General features: G+C 41.0%; 3 protein-coding genes across 3 annotated transcripts in view; all 3 read right to left on the bottom strand.

The window, feature by feature from the left end:
- Window positions 1–367: 367 nt before the first annotated feature.
- RRAGC (Ras related GTP binding C) lies at window positions 368–12,354 on the bottom strand. The gene is made up of 7 exons (XM_027886683.1): window positions 12,060–12,354; window positions 8,589–8,792; window positions 7,711–7,910; window positions 6,693–6,807; window positions 5,115–5,257; window positions 3,856–4,004; window positions 368–3,335 (listed from the first exon to the last, which is right to left on the bottom strand). The coding sequence occupies exons 1-7, from the start codon at window positions 12,327–12,329 to the stop codon at window positions 3,184–3,186; spliced, it is 1,233 nt and encodes a 410-aa protein (XP_027742484.1). The 5' UTR covers window positions 12,330–12,354; the 3' UTR covers window positions 368–3,183.
- A 2,089-nt stretch (window positions 12,355–14,443) lies between these two features.
- On the bottom strand, window positions 14,444–19,474 carry MYCBP (MYC binding protein). Its single transcript, XM_027886684.1, has 5 exons — window positions 19,395–19,474; window positions 19,135–19,207; window positions 17,507–17,555; window positions 16,788–16,917; window positions 14,444–14,545 (listed from the first exon to the last, which is right to left on the bottom strand). Exons 1-5 carry the CDS (start codon window positions 19,407–19,409, stop codon window positions 14,501–14,503), a joined length of 312 nt encoding a protein of 103 aa, XP_027742485.1. The 5' UTR covers window positions 19,410–19,474; the 3' UTR covers window positions 14,444–14,500.
- Window positions 19,475–20,431: 957 nt separating this feature from the next.
- Window positions 20,432–21,664, bottom strand: part of GJA9 (gap junction protein alpha 9) — a 4,860-nt gene continuing 3,627 nt past the window's right edge. The window contains exon 3 of the mRNA XM_027886681.1: window positions 20,432–20,551. Coding sequence (XP_027742482.1) covers window positions 20,498–20,551 — 54 coding nt within the window. The 3' untranslated portion in view covers window positions 20,432–20,497. The remainder of the gene's footprint in view (window positions 20,552–21,664) is intronic.

Raw genomic sequence — 21,664 nt, 5'->3', positions numbered from 1 at the left:
TGTGAGAAACGGTGATAACAGAAACTTTTCCCAGGAATGTGTCTGAGGCGCATGGACAGTGTGTGCTGACCAATCATAATAGCATGCTGTGCTCCTGGTCGCATGTCCAGGACTCAAAAGATTATATATTGAGTAGCCTTCTGATAATAAAACGGATTTGAATCTGCATCTCATAGATGTGTCGTTCTTTCCCGCTCGCTTGAATACCCACGGCACTTCAGGACCTCAAAGAGATGCCATCTTTAACTATTCTGCCCATCTCCCCAGGCTTGGCCTTCCCCTCCATCCCTCTCCTGTGCTACAGCTGGTGGGATTCCCAACAGGAAACTTGGTAACTCTCAGTGGCAGACAATACAGCTTTGAAAGGTACCTTGCAAGGGCTTGCTTTATTCTTCAACAGAACAAAATTTTCATTCCTTCTCCCAGCAGGCAGACCACCATTTTCCCTGTGTCCTCCCCTGTCTGCACCATTTTTCTCCTCAGAACCACGCAACCTCAGTTGTTTGCAAAAAAACTGCAGAGCATCTGTACCACTACAGGTGTAGAGGTGGAAAAAGGGAAAAATAACAAGGCAGAAAGGTGAAGCAGTAGTTGATGGTTTCCTTCATAGTTTCAGTTCTTGTATTGGAGAGATTGTGATATTGCCTCCCCTTGTCTCTACCACGATCTCTCCCTGCAGCAGGTCAGCACAGGCAAGGGAAACAAATCCCTGCACAAGGAAGAAAATAAAACCTAACTCCTATCCTTCCTCCTCTGTGGCACCATAAAGATTTCAGCAGAAACCAAAAACTGCCTTACTAAAGCAGCAACAGATTAGTAACCCTCTACTCAAATAGCAGCATCTGACTTAATTAGGAAGACTAGTTCCAGTAAACTAAAGAAGCACTGTGCTCCTTACTAAAGACAAATTTAACTTTTAAAGCTAACATTGTGCAGGTAATAGTGAAAATGACAGTATTCGGTTTTGACCTGCTACAATTAACCTTTAGTAGATGCAACCATTTCAAAGTAAGGTAATGCTGACAAAAAACTCCCAACCCAAAACAAAAAAACCCCTGCAACAAATTGAAATACAGAAAGCCACCACAACATGCACAGCAGAAGGCAGAATTTCAGAACACAGTCTAAGGTTCACCGTTAATGAAAAGAACAGGACAAGTCATGTAATCATTTATATGCCTTTAAAATCCAGAGTCATCTTCTGAAAATATTCATTTTGGATTCAGCTTTAATTGAGATGAAAGTTAAGCTTGACTAAAATTTTTAAAGTCTCACATGGGAATGTGGTATTTAACTATTTTAAAATATACCATAAAGATAACATGGCTTTTAAAAATTTGCTTTAATATACAGGCATTTATAGGCTTTTGTCTATAAAGACAAGCAGAAACAATAGTGCCTTTTTTGTTTTTCATTTTATTAGCACAAAATCCTGTAGTGGGCAAAAACAAAGAGAATGCACACATGTACTTAGAACATGGAAAACTCACTGCACAAATGGGAATTATTTCATTCTTCCTGTGATCTTGCCAAAAACTTCTCCTCTTACCTTTAGCATTAGAACACTGCGACAGTGCTTGCAAACTACAAAACCCAATCTTATAAGCCTGCAGCACCTCCTCAAAAAACCAATTCTACAGCTCCATTAACAAAAAGGGGCTCAGCCTAGGTTTAAGAGAACTGACCTAGAGCACTTGAATTCCAAAGTCTCCTGCTGTAAAAAACCCCATTTATTCAGTACGTGTATATACCCTAATGTATATTCATTTTTACATAGTTCAGTTGAAGTTCTTTCTATAAGCACAGAAGCATTCCCATGGTTACTTCTGACCACATAAATACAGTAGTTGCAGAGATTGCTTACAGTTAGTTCTTCTTGCACAAAATTTTATAGTGGCACTTGTATAGTTGGTCCAATGGCTTTGCGACACCTATACACACATAGGGACGGGTAAAGAGAGGCAAGATCTTTATGGGCCAGTGGTTGAGCTTACTGCATAGCAAGGTTGATGTATAGTATGACACCTACTGTAATAATACCAATATCAATAAATTAAAGAATTCAGATATACTGCCCATAGTATGAAAGTAAGCATTCACAAAATCAGAAAAAACCAGTTCTAGTCAGATTGCCTGGTGACAAACAAGAAGGTGTTTGTCTCAGTACAGAATCAACATGCTTTCAAAGTCCAGTGTTATTAGTAGGTTATGGTAGACCGATACTTAATTGCCATGCATGGATAACACCCTCAGACATTTTCCTAGGAACTGTCTTAATTATCAGTCAGAGAGGAAAGAGATCCACCATCAGAAGTCAATAACTTTGTCATTTTTCTTTGCTTGGGAATAGCTGAAAGTGGTTGCTTTATTTCAATATATGGCAGACATTTCAGTTCAGCTAGCCATGCAGTTGTTTCATAAATAGGATTAATCACACAGATTTATGACATCCATGTTTTTGCAAAAGAGAGCAGGTAGTTTATTTCTGATTTTAATACTTCCCTTCCCTCAAAGGGGACATACCAAGAAGTGTGGTCTGAAAGAGAAGTATCACGATCTCTTAAAATGAAGCCCCAGGTCAGTTCTCTAAACAAACACATAATCATTAGAACAGAGCTCTACCTTGCATCCACTTAAGAAACACAGAATTCACAAGAATATTATGAGCACACCAGCAAGAGCTACTTAATGGAATGATTTGAGACCAGCCTCAGCAAGCAAAAAGCCTGAGTTTCACAAGCCTTAATTACATTTTTTCTTTTGCATGACAAAAGGGTAAACTTAAGCAAAAGTGGATATTCTACAGATTAATTTAAAATAATAATAATAATAAAAGCATTTGAGCAAGTGACTATTCAGTGTTTCACAAAAAACTCAACTCAATTGTTTTTAAGTTTTGACCAGGCAATCAGTCAGAGACAGACTGTTAAAATAGGATTCCAAACTGAAAAACTACTGCATTTGCAACAGAGCTGGTTTTAACCAGCATTTCTAACTCCACTGGCCTCAAAGTATTTTTACAGTAGTTTCAGCTGTCCAACATCAGTTACAAGCTGCTGTTCCACAGTGAGGACCACTCTTCTCCTCTGAAACATACTTCAGGCTTTCAGACTACTCTTCTCTTGTTCCACAAAACTTTGGAGTGAAGAGCTGACAAGTCTATCCAAGGTCATTAGCTTTCCTCTAGACTGCATTCCTAGGTGTGCCATTGTGAGTCACTGCTTTCATATTTGAGGTACTTGATTGATAGTTGCAGATTCTGTGGGAGGCAACACCTACTTCGAAGACTTCATGAATGGCTTTGCGGAAGCAATGAAAATTGTAGTCTATCAAACCTATCAATAAGGAGGGGGAAGGGAAAGGAAAAACTGTGTTCAGGTTGGCATATTTACATAAACAGAGCTTCAAAATCAATATAAAATGTTACATTTAACCAATAGATATTTTCCTACTTATTTTATATTAACTTGGGCTCAAAAGACTTAACAAAGTTTTACTGATGCTAGTATTTATTTAGACAGTTTTCTAAAAAAAGGTATCAATTTCAAATGCAATGTGTATAGGTAAGGAGATCATTACTCCATTCTACTGATTCCAGTGGAGCAGATGGTAGTGACAGAGCTCACATTAGCTACACAAGTAATTTCATCAGGAAGACAGCAATTGAAGAGATGATTCACAAAATTAAAAATAAGGTCTCTTATTCCTATCTCTAAGAAATAAGAAAATTCCTCCTCAAAGAAATTATATGAATTTACTTACACAAAAATCAAGGTGACTTGTAAATTCATACTAATATTTTGTAGTTGACAAAAAACCTTAGATAAAAGTTTGTCAGCGGTGGGAAGTCCTTACCTTTGCGCTCAAAACTCTCTTCTCTAAGAATGCAAACTAATGCCAAAAATTTTGTTACTTCCTTTAAGTACAGGACCGTTGTGTTATTGAGCTTGATAATTGCCATTGACTCTTTATCATAAGCACTTCCAGTGCCATCTTCTTTTAACCTGAAAAAAGAACAGTTAACCCAAGGCATAATCTAATAGGCATGCATATGTAACTTCAAGACAAATACCTGTTAAATATAGTTAGAAGAATACTACTCATACTGAATGTTGAGCAAGTGGAGAACCTGCAATGCAAGTCTTAATACTATCGTTGAGTAAGACCATTATCACACCTTAAGTTTCTCAGGAAAGCTACACCTAAACAGAGTAGAGGCCTTCATTAGATACTGTCTGTCTTAGATAAGCAGTTAAGAGTAAGCTATCAGCATGCATTCTTTTGACGTCAGTGTAGTGGCATCTCACTGAAATTAATTTTGATGAACTAATACAAAGGCTTCCTTAGTGAGGCTGGGTTGGAGGGTGCAACAGGCAGCAGGACACTTTTTGGTCTTAAGCTGAACCAGCCTGCATTTACAAGACAAGATTAGCATGCTGCTTTCTATCTGCAAGTTATTAGTGCTAGTTAAATCACTATAGAAGTAAATGATGTATTGCAAACTACTTCTATGCACTCTTGAAAAAAAAACAAAAAAGCCCAAAACAGCTACACAACCCTAGATCGACCTATCAGGAGACAGACCATTAAATGCTGAGGTATTTCTTAGCAACACTGTATTTTCTAGGCTATAACCCCAGTTCTAAAAAAAGTTACTGCTTCTCCAGAACCACTTCAAAAATACATTGTGAAGAATAATTCTGCTGTAAATTGTGAGACATAAGCACTATGGGCATCCCTCGCTGAAAGTCACATATGCCATTCCGTTCAGATAGCAGCAAGTCTCAAAGCAGTATCACTGCAAGTTACAGTTACAAGCCACGGCATGTTATCCACCCCAGTTATTTGCAGGTATTAACATACTTGCACCCACCGTGACAAACAAGATACAGCACTATTTACATTTTACATGAAACACAACTTTAACAAATGTCAGACAGCTGTCTGGGGCCATGAGCGGTGGGAAACAAACCGAGTAGAAATGCTCGATTCAGCAGCCAAATCCAATCAATAGCATCTTGTTGCATGACAAAGCCAGCACTACTTGCACAGTTTGCAACCTATTCTACAAATTTGAGGACTTTTTTCTTTTCCTAAGAGTATTCATCACTTACCCATATATACAGGAAACATCTATCACTACATCAATCATGTCACAGCACAACTCATATGACTGCATGTCCACAGGGGAACTGTCTGTTGCAATGTAGATTTTGCTGACTACATCGAAGAGAAAAGCTTTTTCAATGCCTGAATTCTTCAGAAAGAGAAAGAATTTGGATGAATTTTTAAAATCTCAAGTAGAATTCATAACTTTCACATTCTTAATAGCAGAAAATGGTTTAAACATAAGCAATTTAGAGACTTAAGACAGATTGAAGATTTAGAGCATATAGTTTATAAATACAATACCCTTGTTCCCATAGTACATATGAACATTACATAGTTGACAAAAATAAAACTGGGGACTCTTGTGTAATTCTTTTTAGCTTATTATTTAACAGATCATAATTCAGGTTACATTTTATTATGCTTCCAGAACCCACATTCAGCAGTTTACCTCTTCTGCGGTTCTGTTAATTCCAGAAGAGCCATACATTCACATCGACCTAACGGACTGGCATCTGAGATATTTCATAGTAGTATGCTGACATTTAAGTTTTATGCTTGTAGTATCTTGGCAGTTCAGTTTGTGTGTGAGGCAGTTGCCACATAGTTTAACGTTCAGAGCAACTAAGTCAGCTTCTGAACTTCAAAATCCATGAAGAGTACCACATTACGGCAGTTATGGGCACGAAAATCACCAAGACATTTGTAACTGAGCACTTTAGCAAAGTGCATGTGCTCGTACTAAGTTCAGAAGTCTTTTGTAGTTCACCAAGTTACCACATGTACACTACTGGTAAAGGTTCTTTTCTATTTATGCACGCAGAATCATTCCTTCTCTCTTCTTTCTAGCTAGTGTCAGTACCAAAGACAGTGTCCTGAGGACATCCAGACAATCCTTTTGGCATCAAGATCACACTCCATACCCTCATGGCACTGATCAAAGTGAGCATGCCCTTTATCCACTGGGCCAGTCCTCTACCAAACTTAGCAAACAAGCATTATAGGGTAGCATGGGGTAACATGTCTGAGCACACAGCTCCTCTCAGTCATAACTGTTTTTTTCCATGTTGGCCACATGCCTGCAACAGACATGATTTAAATGAAACAGTCTTGTCTTGAGGGTGATATTTTATTTGATTTAAAGTATACAGCAGCAAATTTCTATATCACAAATTTTATAAGAAATGCAAACACTAAAAGAATAAATGAAGAGTCTCACAGGCAATATGAAACAGACAGTTTAGTTTAAGGCCAAGTTCATATTACCAAATGTATCTGTTGCTACATTAGACTACTAAGTCCCTTAGCAAACTAATCAGTATATCCTGTAGGAAACTTCCCTAAGAAGTGTTATAAGCAGTCAAACTATGCTTTGTCAACATCTAGAGAAACTCCCACAGAGCACGCACCAGTACAATTTAGCTGTGGTAGAGAGCTTCTAACATAGACATCCAGGTCAGCAGAGTATACCCACATGAGTGCCACCCAAATCTCCCAAGGGTAGATCTAGCCAGCGTTCCTTGGTAGGACTTGCTTTACTATTCCGCATATTTCACTCAAAGTTCTGTTAGATTAACACTTACTGATATAAAGATATTAAGTAGGTTTTCCAGGGTTGGTAGTTGTGGAATGAGCTTCTGTACCACTTTACTGAAGGCTTCAAATATTGAATGGTCATAGATACTGGTCAAATAAAAGCTGAGATGAGGAGGGAGGGCAACGGAAGGAAAAAAAAAAAAAAGAAAAAGAAGATTCAAGAATATTTCAGAATTGCAATAGAAATGTTAAAGGTATGTTTTCTAACATTCAGGACTGATGCCTTGGCTGGTACGCCTTTATCACAAATATGTCCGACCAATGCACAAAGAACCTAATTTCTGAGTGGCTGGAGTAACCATGAAACAGATTTCCCCCATCCCTTAGAGATGGGAGACCAAGGATAAAAATTTGAACATTCTTTCACAACACACTTTGCCTACAGAATGCTTATTACAATGGTATAAATAATGCTCAATTTGGTTTCTTCAAGTCCTGTTCCTGGCCTTCCACTTTGTTCACACTAACATCAAGATACTCCACAAGAGTATCCACAAGAACCAAAGTAGCACCAAGTGCTCCACAAGAACCAAAATAGCAGTAAATCCACAGAAAAGATGGCTCGTTTTAAAGGTGTCTATAGAAGATACCTTATAAGTGAGCCAAATCTCAAGTAACAGACTAAGCTTTTAAACCAATTGCTGAGAAGTCAGTGCTACCCAGGACTAGAAGGCAGAGACACTCCCCCCTCTCCCTTCCCTGCCCCTACAGGCCACAGGTACAAATTTGGCCTGTTAGGCTAACTGAGAAGGGCCTTGAATTATCATCGAGTTTATGAATAATCTGTTCACTGACATCTGATGCAGTAGCCTGCCTTATTTTAGTCAGTCTAACAGCTAAAGCATGTCCATAAATTCAGCGGTGTATTTATTTAGCAAAGTCTTGTTAAAAAATAAGAAAGTAATCAGACCTCACTCCAGTCAGTCAAGTATCACATCTAAAAGCCATTAATCTGTATGCATATCAGCAACAGCAGAATCACATATGCCAGAGTCTTTAACTCACCTAAGGTGAAGTTTTTCAAGCCCAGCATCCGTAAGATCATCATTAGCCCTCTGATGAATATCCCTCTGAGTTTCTATTTTATGGTCATCTGATAAACCATCAACTTTATGAATAAAAACTTCAAAGTTCATTTCCGGGTTGACCTTGTAGGCTTTTGAAACTGTAATGTGCAGTCTAGTTAAAGCTTCCATGTAGTCATCCTGTAAATCAGTTTTGGTAGGAATCAATGATAAAGCTTTCTCCCTGATAACTATTACATTCTGCACAAGAACAAAATATTTCAGTGCAAGAATTTCAATTCTGTAACTAATAAGAAGTCTGGGAGGAGAGAGAGAATACCCTGAAGTGTGAGAAATCCAAGCAGCTTAGATTCTGTTATGTCAATTAAGTTTCATTAGCTATCCCAGGCTCAGCTACACAAAACTAGACTTCAGAGCAAAAGATGGGTTACATTTCAGCTCCAGCAATAGGCAAGCAGTGATCTCCCATGGTGCAATTTCTAGGTTTATTAAAAACTGCCAGATATCCTGTAGTATCAGTACTACAAACTGAGGTCAGAAGTGTGCTATTATTAAACGAACTCCACAGCAGAAGCAAGGGATAATTCCATCCACCTAGCAGAGCAGGTTCTCACTATTACTGCAGGTAATTTCAGAGTACCAGCCCCTTTCCCCTCTCTCCACCAGCAGCATATGTTCCAGTCACTTCACAAAAATAAAACCACACACCAAAAGTCATATTGCCAATGCATCCCTTCATATGTAGCAGATGTTTTATGAACATATCTAAAAATATGAATTACTAGCTTCTCATTAAACTCCTCTCACACAAAAAGTAAAAATAAAACTTCCTTGTGATTCTTAGTGACTTGTATTTACCTGGGCATCAATAACATATATTAGAGCACCCGTTCCTCTGAAGATCATCTCATAGTCAAATGTTGGATCAAAAAAATCCATCTGTCCAGGAAAATCCCATATTTGGAAATTCACAAACGAACTGTTGGAAATATCATCTTTGTAGATTTTGTTGGTACTTTCCAAGAACAGTGTCTCATTGGGAGACATTTTGTGAAACACCACCTGTTAAAAGAACACAAATAATAGTCTAGACTTTACCTTATTAGAAGAAATAGGTGAAAGTTTTGTGACTTAAATCTTACAAATAGGTTCAGCTAAGGAAATGACCTACCCCCCGAACCCAAACCAAGCAACAGAATACAGTTAAACATTTTCACAAGTCCAATGGCTAAAGACACAGATATCCCAGTTACTCTTTCTTCCTTGCAAGTCTAACACAGCATGTTCAAATTCTATTATACTCTTATCTGGTATGAAGTAAATGTGTTAATTAAGCAACTGCAAGTTTTTAAGAACCTTTCCCTTATAATCTTAGAAATTCCTAAAGGAAGCTTCGCTTTTAGTCTGGTGTGTTATAACACAAGTGTTATAACACAACATAATCAGATGGTTCCTAAACTACAATAGAAGTGTACAAAAATAACATCTGTTTTAGAGACCTGAATAGCTAGGTAGTGTGCCATCTATTAACAACTGAGTTAAGTTTGCTGACCCTCTCCTTTTAATTAGAATCACAGAATGGGTGTGGTTGGAAGGGAACACAGTGGGATCATCTGGGCCAACCTCCCTTTTCAAGCAGGGTCATTCCAGAGCACATTACACAGGATTATGTCCAGATGGTTCTTGAGTAACTCCAGTGAGGGAGACTCCACAATCTCACTGGGCAGCCTGTTCCAGGGCTTCAGTCACCTCTACAGTAAAGAAGTTCTTCCTCATGCTCAGGTGGAACTTCTGTGAAACTCCCCTAAAAAAACTAAAGCAGTCAGTGTCAACACTGAACACTGTTCTAAAGCAACTCAACTACATAATATGAAAGTTATTCCAAACATAATGTGGTCAAACACTAGGACTGCAAAAGAAAGATATTTCCTGTACAGCACTTGGTAATTCTGTTTTTATCAGATGTTTCATACAATTACAGAAGTCATCCATTAGAAACCTGATGCAACAAACTGTCAAAAAAACCTGAAAGACAAACAGCTCTACACCCAGTATAGTTAATGGATTGTTTAGTGAGGTTCAAAGTAATATGTCAGCCTAGATTTTTAAGCCTAAGAGAACGTTTAGGAGGCCATGGTCTTAATGGGGTTTTAAACAGCAGAACATTTGGATGGAAAAGTAAGAACAGTTCTAGATACACAGAGACTGTACTGCATTCCTCAGCATAGTTTGCAGCATAGTTTTAAAGCATTCTGAAATCAAAATTTCTTTTGGAACTCAGCATCTCCCACAGAAGCGGGACAGAATTAGTAAATTCGGTTTAAAGCTGATAAGTCTCTGGGAAGCAAAACCATCATTTCCATTTTCTCTTCTTCCTAAAGCAGCACATTTCAGCAGACTGGTGTCCCCCATCCGAACTCTTTCCAGGTTCATATTACACAGGGACAGTACAGTAAGTCCATTTATGCAAGTCTGCACAAAAATTTTTGTTATGAACCAAAGCAATCATCATACTCCCCAAATCTATTACCCTCAGTTTGCTGCTGAGTATTCGGAGGTTATTTCAATATGGAAAACCCAACTGACCAAACAAAAAAGAGTTCCTCCACAGGACCATAATTTTTTTTTTTTTTGCAAGAGGTGTCCTGTTAATATTGCTCTCAGTGGAAGGTTAGAATGGTTTAATAATTCATGTTTTTCAGAGAAATTTCTAGACAATCACAAAGCCAATACTTTCCCTGATACAGTGTTTATCTTGCATATCCCTGTTTCCTGGCAAGGTGATCAACAAGCAGTACCCAGACAGAAGGGTTGGTCTGGTTATGGACATTTTGGAACCAGACAGATCTAAGAGCAGGAACACTGTTGATAAGAAATTTCTTGATATTACAAGAATGTCTCAAATTATTGCCACAGTTAGTTTACTCAGGTAGCATCACAACAAACTCCTAGGGATCAGAATCACAGCTTCTATCTAATTCCTAAGCCAGATCGGTAACCAATGGGCAAAAGATAAATCCTATGTCCTCTTATTACATACTCAGCATCACACTATTCCTTTCCTATACAGCTACTTGAATAGGTCCTCAGAGAACTGAAGACTATCAACATTGGCCATAAAAAAGTCCAAAAGGTACATCTATAAAGACACCTGAAAAGTCTTAAAATCCGTCTGCAATTTGGAGTTGCTGCTTCCCTCTAGCTTTTGGGAGGTTTTTCAACAGCGGATAACACGATAAGATCTCTAATTAGAGTCTACAATCAGTGCCGTTCACATGACTAAAAAGACTTAGAAAAGACTTTCAGTGAAATCACTGCATTTGCACATACAGTGAGATCATTTGACCTAAATAATGAGGAATAACTGACAAGGCTAAAAAGCAATGACAGCCTGGTCTGCCACTGTATTTCAGAATTTCTCACTAACGCATACAGTCTGAAGTCAGTTTAGAACTCATTGGTTTACTGCAGCGTATGGATTATCAAGCAGTCTGCATAAGATGGCAAAAAGAAGCAGATTCATACCTGCTATACCACTATGTCCAAAAAAAGCTTCCCTCCACAAAGCCTTTACAGAAATCTCGATAGGTCTTCACACTTGCATTTGAAACAAGTTCGAGGCCCCTAAGCCTAGAGCTTGAGAACCACGCATTTCACTAGTAACATCTTCCCATAAAAATACCACTGAAAACTTCACAGCTGGGAGCACGAACATAAAATTTGCACTGAGGAACAAGGATCATTCTTAACACTACAGTTCTGTTGAGCTATGTGGCAAATGAAAATTTATCTTACTTTTATTAAGAAACACTAGTGACTTCACAAAGCTACCAACAAACCTAAGGCATTGAAACTCCTAAGGCATTTCCTCCTTGAGTCTCGTTTACTCGGCCTAGTGTAACTAGAGAGAACCAGAGTCTGTCCTGTTTATACAAAAGCAGAAGTCTCTTTCAAAGCATCAAAAGGCAAAACAAAGCTCTTTCAAGTGGAAGCACGCTAACCACCGCACACCCGTACCTCTCACAGTGCTTTCACAGCTGTAAGAAACACCTCACGACAAACTTCACGCTAGCATCTTCACTTGTTGACTTTTAAAGCGTTAAAAGTGAAGAAATGCAAAGGCTACAACCTATGCTACACGACCTTTTTCTCTAGCGCAAGCGATCAGACTCCGTTCTGGAAAGCCAGCGTCTTTAGGCAGGAGGTTCCCGTCGTTTCAACTTCGCCACTTGGGCCCACAATAAAAAGCAGGAATGCCCAGAACAGCAGCACAGCAAATGAGAGACACAACTCGGGCGGGGAAGCGGGGAGCCGCCGGCGGCCCCTCACCTTCTGGATGGAGGATTTCCCGCTGCGCCGCAGCCCCATAAGCAGGATCCGCGGCTTGGAGTCCGCCCCGCCCGCGCCGCTGCCAGGTCCACCCGCGCCGCCGCCGGGCCCGCCGGGCCCTGGGCCTCCCTCCAGCTCCGCCTCCTCCTCCTCCTCCTCCCCGTAGCCGAAGTCCTTGGGGAACGAGTCCGCGGCCCCGAAGCTGCCCCCCACCAACGCCGGTTCCTCAGCCGCGCCTGGCGCGCCCGCCCCGCCGAACTGCAGCGCCATGTCCGCCCTGAGCCCGCTGCCCGCCAGCGCCCGGCCCGAAGCTTCCTCCCGCTCGCCCGGCCCAGCCCGACACGGCCCAGCCCAGCACGGATTGGCCGCTGTCAAAGCCCCGCGCCGCCGATTGGCCCGAGAGAGGCGGCGAAGTGGGACGGCCCTGGTCAGACGACCCGAGTCACCTGACGGCGCTGCCGCACGTGAGCAGGAGAGGCGGGGTGAGGGCACCGGGCGAGCATGGCCCGGGCAGAGCCGGAGGGAGGGAGCGACGCACCGGGCGAGCACGGCCCGCGACGAGCAGGAGCGATCGCGGGGGGCGGGGAAGGCGGGCTACCGGGAGAGCACGGGCGGGGCAAAGCCGGAGGGTACCTGGCAGGAGGGACTCGCCGCGCTCTCGAGGGAGCCACACGAAGCACCGCCGTGCCCTGTCCCTGGTGTGGAGACAGGCTGCAGGTTCCGCTTCGCTTAAGGCGTAAAACCAGCTCTCAGTAGGGGTAGGGGAGGCCACCCCCTCTAAGCAAACGTTACCTTGTAAAGCAAGGCTCTTCTTTAGACAGTCATTAATTTTAGCAAGGTTCTTCACATAAACAGTCAGTCCATTTTCTACTGAGAGCCCAGTACAAGCAGGCAGCTCAACTGACGTTTTATCTAACTCGTTACTGTTGTTTCATTACAATCCTAAATTAAGACTCGCAAGAAGCGAATTGCTTTTCAGAAGGGAACTAATACCGTTATGAAAAATATAAGTTTGCATTACTGCCCTGGTACCCAACATCTCAACTCCAGAGTCCTTCATGCCCTGTTTATGGGCTCGACTAACACCTTTACCCATCTTGCTGCTTCTTTAACAAGACATGCCAGTCCCATTACTCAGAGAACATGTTCAACTGTACATTTCCTATAGCACTATCCTGTCTTTATTTCCACATGATGCAACTTAATGCTAGGGATATGTTCTATTTTACAAGTGAGCTTTCTCTCTCCTTTGTTCCAGAGGTTGGAACATTTTTTCCTGCCTTTTTTTTTTTTTTTCCTTTGATTTGTTGGTTCACAATAGGTTTTTTCTAATTAATGCTTCAGAGACTTAACAGTATTTTCCCCTCATTTACCTCTCTTCTGGCCTGTTTAGATCAACATTAGATACAGTAGTAAAGTAAGCAATAATTATGTTCATTAGCCCTTGATTAGATTAACAAAAGTTCCAATCCATCCTATTCCGTCTGCAAGACAATCTGCAAAACTTATCCTAAAAATAAGGAAGTAAAACTAATAGCCAGCAAATCTAATACATAGGACAACTTCATTTCCCCTTTCCTTTATTTTTCCTATCATCAGCAGCCTTTCAAGTACTTAGTTTTAGGATTGGAAAAAAATGCAGCTCTTTAAAATGTACCTCTTTTTTTTTAATAAAGGTCTACTTTGCATTTCAGAAGAGTCCTGAAGCAAATTCAGGGAGATGGGAGACAGAACATAAGCCAAATTAAAAATCACAAGTCATACTTACAGCCTACTCTACTTGGATTTTTTACCCTGCCTAAATTTTCTTTTCACAGTTAAATGAATAAGAAAGCAGAACTCTCCCCATTGTACTCTTACACGTGTCACTGTAATTACACAGGACTTTCATTAAAAGTAAGATTTTTGTATTATGTTCAGAACTGTCCAGGTCGTTATCTAGATAAACTTCCCAAGGCCCAGTTTCTGAGACAGGATTGGAGACATGAACTGCATGGAAATAGGTACACCTCATACAAATTGCAGTAAAAGTTCAGTAGGTACTGCATCTTCAGCATTTAGCAACACTGAATGTAACTTGAAGGTCCTGCTTTGGCTTACAGTTAGGCCATCTGTGCCATGTCACCCCCTTCAGTTGAAAGAAAACCGAGATCAGCAGTTCAAACAGGGCCATTGACTATGATGTGAAAATTACACAAAGTTGGCAGACACAGTTGTCTAGAAGTTCATCGTAACTGTCATCTTTTCTTAAACACAGAAAGTTGGCCAGTATGCTTAACTCATCAATTGCTGCTGTAGCTGCATGCTCATGATACTGCACTTTCTTTCTTTAAGATGATGAAGTAACAAAGTAGACAATGCAGAGTTTACACACACACAATAAAGACCAGAGTTCTCAGGAAGCCCTTTATTTAGTCAAGGCATTAAAGGAGAAACTACTGTTATTCATCATGCTTCTCATCTTGAGGTGGTTCATACTGAGCCAGCTGTGGATTTAAAGAAAGGAATTTAGTTAGTTGCAACATTTCATATAACGCGCTATATTAAGACATGTAAGAAAATGTTTGGTCTGGACTTGCTCCATTTACTTTGTGCACTTGAACACACTCATCTTCATTCAAGTCCATTTTCAAGTGAGGAAACAAAGTAACCCTTCTCTCAAAACATCCATTTGACACACTGTATAACCACGCAGCCATAACAAGGGGGCCTTTAAAAGCACATAGATCTTGCCCTTAATTTTTCACCGCTTCTTGTTCTAGGACTCATTAAGTACTTCACATCTTAGATAGCAGTTCATAATGATGACCTGTAAGCTATGGTTTCACTAAAATATGATTAAATGAAACAGTTATTCTCATTGCAACAGTATCCAAACTAACATTTCCTGTAGTCATTCTAGCTTCCATTATGCTTTCTGGAGAGCATAGCTTGGGCAACTATGCACTTATACTAAATATGACCTTTACTTATAAAGTTACTTCCAAGGAAAGATATGGTGTTCACTTGACCCCAGAGACATTAAAGAAAAGCTCAAGCTTCAAAAACAGTTGAAAAGGACCATCTCTCTGAGATATGCCAGTTCAGTTTACTCAATTAAGATTCCTCCCCTTTGCAAATTGCAGAGTGGCTTAAAAATAAAAAAGTACATAAAGTAAGCTAAAATACACGTGTTCTTTCCTCATAGCAACACTAAATTGCACCAATCACTCTGCTGCTAATAAAAACTGCAAAAATAGCATTTTTTCATTCTTGTTTTACTACAACAGATGGCTAGTACACAAACCAAAGTCAGTTTTCTACCTACAGCCTAACTATCAACTTCCTTTCCCTGCCCTCAGCACACACACACAAATACCTGACATTCTGAGCAACAAATGTAAGGAAAGAGACAGATTGCAACAGAAGTTAGCAATAAACACACAGATAATGGCATATATTTTATGCTAGAGGATTGCTAAAAGAAAGCTAAACAGTAGTGTTCTCCCCGCATTCTGTGTGAAGTTCTACAGGATGTCAGAATGATGGGCATTACACAGTAGAAGAAAGAAAGGGGAAAAGAAACCCACACTTACACTGGAAAATATGTAAAGTAAGAGTTATCATTTGAAAGATGAATAACATGAAAGCACAAATGAACCCACGATTACAGAAAGGCTTACTTTCCTGGAACAAGTCTTGAATTCTTTAAACAAAGACTCAGATTACTCTGCTCTCATCTGTCTGTCTTACTATCGGTTGCATTTTTAAGTCTGCAACACCAAGTGAACTGCCGGTCTATTGCTACTCCCCTAAAATTCTGCTGTTTGCCATATTTCCTAGGAAGAAATAACAAATGTAGCTGTGAGAAGTCACAGTGGGTAACAGAAGAGGAGGAGAATTATTGGAACAGCAAGAGGGTACTCCAGACAAGAAATACAAAGGGGTAATGCCCAACAATTCCTTCTCCCAGACCTTAAGTGGGGTGGCTGTCTCCTAGTAAAAAAATGTTATATTCACATATAACAGCCACCATCCATTTCCAACAGATGCACATAAACTTGCAGCGGCATGTAAGCTACTGGAGTATTAAGCACCTCAAAGCTTTCTTTCTTCAGTGTTTTTAGGAAGCTGTTCACACCTCCAAGCTCTTTCAGACAGCCTGCAAACCCATTAAAAAATGGCCCTGCCTTTGCCTGCACTTCAGGCTCACTGCTGTTGCACATAGAGAAATACCAGGGTTGTTTTAGATAAAAAAGCATGTATTATTGTTCCCTGTAGGTCTAATATCCTCCACTGCTGACGTCCTGCCATGTGCAAGGGTGCGCCTCTGTGCCAAGTGACAAAGTGATATAGAACATTACTCTTTCGGTTTGCCTTTTGAAAACTTTTATAATGGATAAATTACCTGAGTTTTTCAAAACTCTCATGGAAGCATGAGCTACATAATATCAGACAAACACATCCAGACAGGATTGAATGAGAGTGTATTAGACTTGATAACACAGACTTTCTCTGAATAAATAAAATCCCAAGTTTAGTATTATTACGTGTTATATTCTAAAAGAAGCGTCCCATAAAAAAACCCCCACCTTAACTACAATGAATTCTATCAGCATTTCTCAGCCACAACGCTAAACAATGCAACATTTATCAGTTACTCTAATGGAAGAAAGTTGTATTCTAAGTATTAAAGTATTTTTTTGCTGTATGATATGGAACTACAGAGTAACACCAAGCAGATTTTACCTTGCTTTTCAGGGTTTTGTTTTCTTCCAGCACAGCTTCATATTTTTGTTTCATCTCTGCCAGTTCCAAGCGAAGTACCTCTAATTCTGGATTCTCAGGAGCTGAAGCTCCCAGATGATGCTTCAGAAAGCTGATATTTAGATGTTAAGTATTTCTTCCATTATATAGTGTAACCACATTTTAGTTTTAACACGTTGAAGTTAGCACTGCAGTACACATGACCAAAATCACAGTACACCATTGAGATAACTATAGTGCTTTTCATCCTATAGAATGAAGTTAAAAAATAAGAGAAGTTTTTAAATTCATAGCTATATTCCATTTAAAAAAACAAACAAACCACGCAACCAAAAACAAGACATCAGTACAAATTCTTATTATTAAAAAAAAACCCCAACAAAATAAAAAAAGGAAATGTGAAGAAGCAAACTTCAGAAGCCACAGACACTGCACTCAAATGCTGCAGGTCTACAACTCTGTAATGGCCTATACCTTAGGTTTGTAATTGTTGGCATACTGATAGCCCAGTTCTCTTGCATCCTGTCAGACTCTCCATTAGCTTGAAAGAAGTCAATTATTAGCCAAAATGCATAGATAAAAGCCATGTTTCCTAGGCAAGGATTCTAAATGAGCCTTTCCAGTTCACCTATGAGTCAGAAGCAGTACTGCTGTTTCACATAAGGTCTCTACAAACAAGACAGAGCAGAGAAAAAGGATACTCGAGTGCACTATTTGGTTTTTCTGGCTCTTCATATAAGGCTACCAACACTGCAAACAGAAAATAATCATCAATTGCAAGAAGTTGATGCAACTCTTAAGTTTTTAGAACACATACCAACAGTCAGAAAGCCTAACAACATTTATAGCACATTTTCCCATTTAACATAGTTTTCACCTGTACACTTTGACATAAACAACAGGTCTGCTGTACAGGAATAGACAGAGCATTCCACCTAGTAACAGCTAAATATAAGTTCTCTTGATCCGTAACCTCAGTCTTTGGCTAGTCCAGCACAGAACACAAAATAGCCTGGACAATTTTTACACATTCCACATGCAACATTAGTATTAGCTTTCAGCAGCAAGACTGAAATTCTAACTATTTTGAGACTCCCTTCATGTATCCTTATTTCCACTTCTTTGAACCACAGGACATCACCAGTTATGTAACTTTCAGCATAAAAGCAAACCTCCATCGAACATCTACAGTTACAAAACTAAACGGCTACTGTCAGAGTAGGTGACACTGATAATCTCTATGGATGGGGCCCCTAATGGCCACAGAAGTCAAACACGAGCAGCAATACCCTGACAGCTTAAATAAAAGTAGTGATGTACGTGGAGAACTCAGTCATGTGAATACCTCAGAAAGTTCCCAAACATAACCATTCCCCACTCCCTACAGGGGCAATGTGCCAGTTCCAGATATTCAAACTGCACAGTCAAATTGGTTTTAAGATACGCAACTCCTAAATTAAAAACAAAATTAGGATGCCTCAGTACTTGGAAGGCTTGTTTTGCCATTGCACTGGATGGTACTGCAATAGAAAAACCAAATGGTACTCACACACCAGGCCATGAGTCTTAATGCAACACCTATTTGCTTGACACCCTAGATCTGCTGCTCCCTCTTTAAACAGCATATTTTCAATCAGAAACATAAACAGATTTTTGCCACATACTATTGGAAGGCTCTCAAAAAGACTTCAAGGATGCCAAGTCATATGTGTCAAGTTTAGCGTAATTTTCCCCATTTTGATACTGATAGTCACTCTCCAAAACATAAGTTTCAGTCATTTCAGAAAAAGCACTAAGCTCTACTCAAGAAAGGGTCTTAAAAAGTATTAAAGGGGGTTTTAAAATAACACTTGCTGTTATTTCACCTCAAGTATTTACTTTCTCTGTAGAGCTCTAACGGAATAACAGCCCCCCCAAAAATTAACTAAAAGCAGGCACTGAAAGCAGCACTTTGTCCGAGAGTATGAGAGGTCTCCAACACAACCACACGTGGAGAGGAACCGCATTGTATCTCACACGCACCTCTAACAATCGACCCCCACAGGAATTAACGCTTTGTAACTCCCAGGGCGCGTTACCAGAGGCCCACCGCCCTCCCTCGCCGCCTAGCTCGGATTCCATTTCCAGGCCACGCCGCACCGAGATTTTCCAGGAGAGTTCTGCTGCCACCCCCTCGTCGACTGAGAGGAGGAGGCGGCCGGCGAGGCGGGAGCCGGCGAGGCTGCCCGACGGGTCACCACAACACGGCCGGGCCGGGCCGGGCCGGGCCGGGCCGTGCGGGCAGAGCCGCAAAAGCCGCCCGCTGGCCCCTCAGGAGCAGGAAACTTACCTTTGGTGAGCACGTCCAGCACCCCCGACTTCTCCAAGTACTGGCGGAACTGCTCCCGCTTGGAGTCCGCGGCCTGAGAGAGGACGCCCACACGGTCAGATCGGCGGCGCGCCCCGCCTCAGCTGCCGAGGCGGCTCGTTGGCCCGGGCCGGCCCCACTTTCCGCCGCGGAGGCGGCACGAAGGGCCGAGCCGGTGTCGGTCCCACCGCTCCGAGCGGGAAGCGGGGCAACACCGCACCCGCGCCAGCACTGCCTCCTACCTTGTAGTGCGCCATCTACCCCACACCGCACCCACCCCACGATGCGCCTGCGCTTTAACAGCGCCAGCGCTTGCCCGCCGTTACCGGAGCGACGGGGCCGCGGCACCGCCCTCGAGCCTCGCCCCGCGCTGGGCCATGAGGGTTCTGAGGGCATCGTATCTCCGGGCGGCTGGGAGTGCCGCGACTTTCGGCCGGAATGCTGAGCTGTCCTGCCGGGGACTCGAGGGGTAACTGCAGCGCGCTGAAATCACAGGATCACGGAGTATTTTGAGCTGGAAGGGACCCACAAGGATCATCGATTCCAGCAGTCGGCCCTTCCGAGGACCATCCCCAAGAGTCACACCATGTGCCTGAGAGTATCATCTAAACACTCCTTGAGTTCTGGCAGCCTTGGTGCCATGAGCACTGCCCAGGGAAGCTTGTTCAGTGCCCAACCACCCTCTGGGGAAATAACGTTTTCCTGAGATCCAACCTAACTCTGCCCTGACACAACTTCAGGCCATTCCTTGGAGTCCTGTCCCTGCTCCCCACAGAGCAGAGATCGGTGTCTGCCCCTCCTCTTCCTCTCCCAAGGAAGCTGTAACTGCAATGAAGTCTCCCCTCAGTCTCCTCCAAGCTGAACAGACCAAGTGCTCTCAGCCGCTCCTCACATGGCTTCCCCTCAAGGCCCTTAATCTTTGTTGCCCTCCTTTGGACGCTCTGAAATGGCTTAATATCTTTCTTGTATTGCAGTGACCAAAACTGCCACAACATTGAAGGTGAAGCCTCAGGGCAGACCAGAGCAGGACAATCACAGGAGGGGAAAGCTGCAGAAAGCAGCAGCTGCATAGGTGCCCACCGGAGGGGCTCCGAAGAGTGATACGTGGTGAAATCTTTGCATCATAAGGAAAGTCATTTGCCTTAGCCTGCTTAAAAAAACACAGAAGTAGTTATACCTGTTTATTTTTGTGAAAGTCTCTGGTATCTACTGACAGGTAAAATCTGTTTATTATAGAAGTGGAAAAAAAAAAAAAGAAACAGCCAAATGATCTTGCATGTGTGATGTTAGTCTTTTCACACTTCTTCTCTGTGCCCTTCTGCAATGTCTTCAGTTTTCACTAGAATTAAGTTACACTTTTCTGTTGGCAAGGTGCTGTGATGAAATTACATATTTGACCCTTGTCCAGAGAAAAAAAGTTAATAAAATTCTGCTCTCAGCAGCAGAAAACCAAATTCTTTTGTAGCTCATCTTGAACAACAGAAGTGCAAAGGCCATATCCTCTATGTAAGCATCTAAATGCTAACTTTCTATTATTTGACAGTGGGAGAGGAGTGCATTAAATACTAAGCTTTTTTATTACAGACATTAAATGCAAAACAAACATCAGCAGTTACCACCCACAGAATCTTATGCATCAAGAAATGCAGGAGTTCAAGCCAATAAAGAGTTAAAGTAGCAGTATTAACTGGCCTAAATCAGGCTATACATTTATGTTCATTTCAGTATATTACACAACGTTAAATTTTACACTGCAAACAGAAATATGTAGGGCTGTATTTATGTACACACAAAGAATGATATAAGAGGTGAAAAGGATACCTGCTGAAATAAACAGTGAATACTAGTAATAGTACTAATGTGTGTTTCGTATACGTGGACAGGGCCAAAAGAGCTTTTTAGGTTTTCTGGCTCCTTTTTTCTAGTATTGCACAGCTTTTCAGCCAGTCTGAAGCATGACTGTCTGGTAAGCACAGTGACCATGCACCTTAAGAATTTAATTATGCTGTAACATCATGATGATACTTCTCATAAAATGTTTTTCCAGTGTATGTACAGTAAGTTACATCCACTAGTAAAAAACCCACATGTATACACTAATACATCTCACCTGTGACCACCTCACCAAGTATTTACAACCTGTCAGTTCTGTGTGACTCAAGTAAATGTATTTCATACATAGAAAGCTCTATTATAAATGTAACAGTAGTTTGTTCATCTTTGTCTCCTTTACTTATTTCAAGGTATTCTTGGAACTTTCCTTACACCGTATGGACCAGAGCAGCAAGTGAATGAATGTCCTTAATGTTTTATTACCCTCCAGAAAAGCATAAACAAAAATGCTCCTTCTAAACAAGTATAAGCTTTGTTTGATTTAAGAGTTTCAGAATTTGAGGGAAAGACAACAGAAAGGGAATAGTTTTACAATTTGATAAACCTTTTATATGCCTTTTGTAATTGTAAATGAAAGCAGGAATGTACTACTGTATTTACTTTTTTTCTCTCTCTTTTT

The sequence above is a fragment of the Empidonax traillii genome, unplaced genomic scaffold, assembly GCF_003031625.1.
Source record: "Empidonax traillii isolate 1590-97213 ecotype Southwest subspecies unplaced genomic scaffold, ASM303162v1 scaffold192:size804837, whole genome shotgun sequence".
NCBI classification, from domain to species: Eukaryota; Metazoa; Chordata; class Aves; order Passeriformes; family Tyrannidae; genus Empidonax; species Empidonax traillii.
The sequence above is the reverse complement of the archived record's forward strand: the minus strand, read 5'-3'. Positions and strand labels throughout refer to the sequence as shown.

Coding starts and splice junctions, on each gene's coding strand:
- RRAGC (XM_027886683.1), bottom strand. CDS start 12,329: ATGGCGCTGCAGTTCGGCGGGGCGGGCGCGCCAGGCGCGGCTGAGGAA. Junction 7,911..8,588: donor TATATGTTATTGATGCCCAG/GTAAATACAAGT, acceptor ACTGATTTACAG/GATGACTACATGGAAGCTTT. Junction 4,005..5,114: donor GATGTTTCCTGTATATATGG/GTAAGTGATGAA, acceptor TTCTTTTTTCAG/GTTAAAAGAAGATGGCACTG.
- MYCBP (XM_027886684.1), bottom strand. Junction 17,556..19,134: donor GCTGGACGTGCTCACCAAAG/GTAAGTTTCCTG, acceptor TTCTGTTTGCAG/TGTTGGTAGCCTTATATGAA. Junction 14,546..16,787: donor ACAAAACCCTGAAAAGCAAG/GTAAAATCTGCT, acceptor TTAAATCCACAG/CTGGCTCAGTATGAACCACC.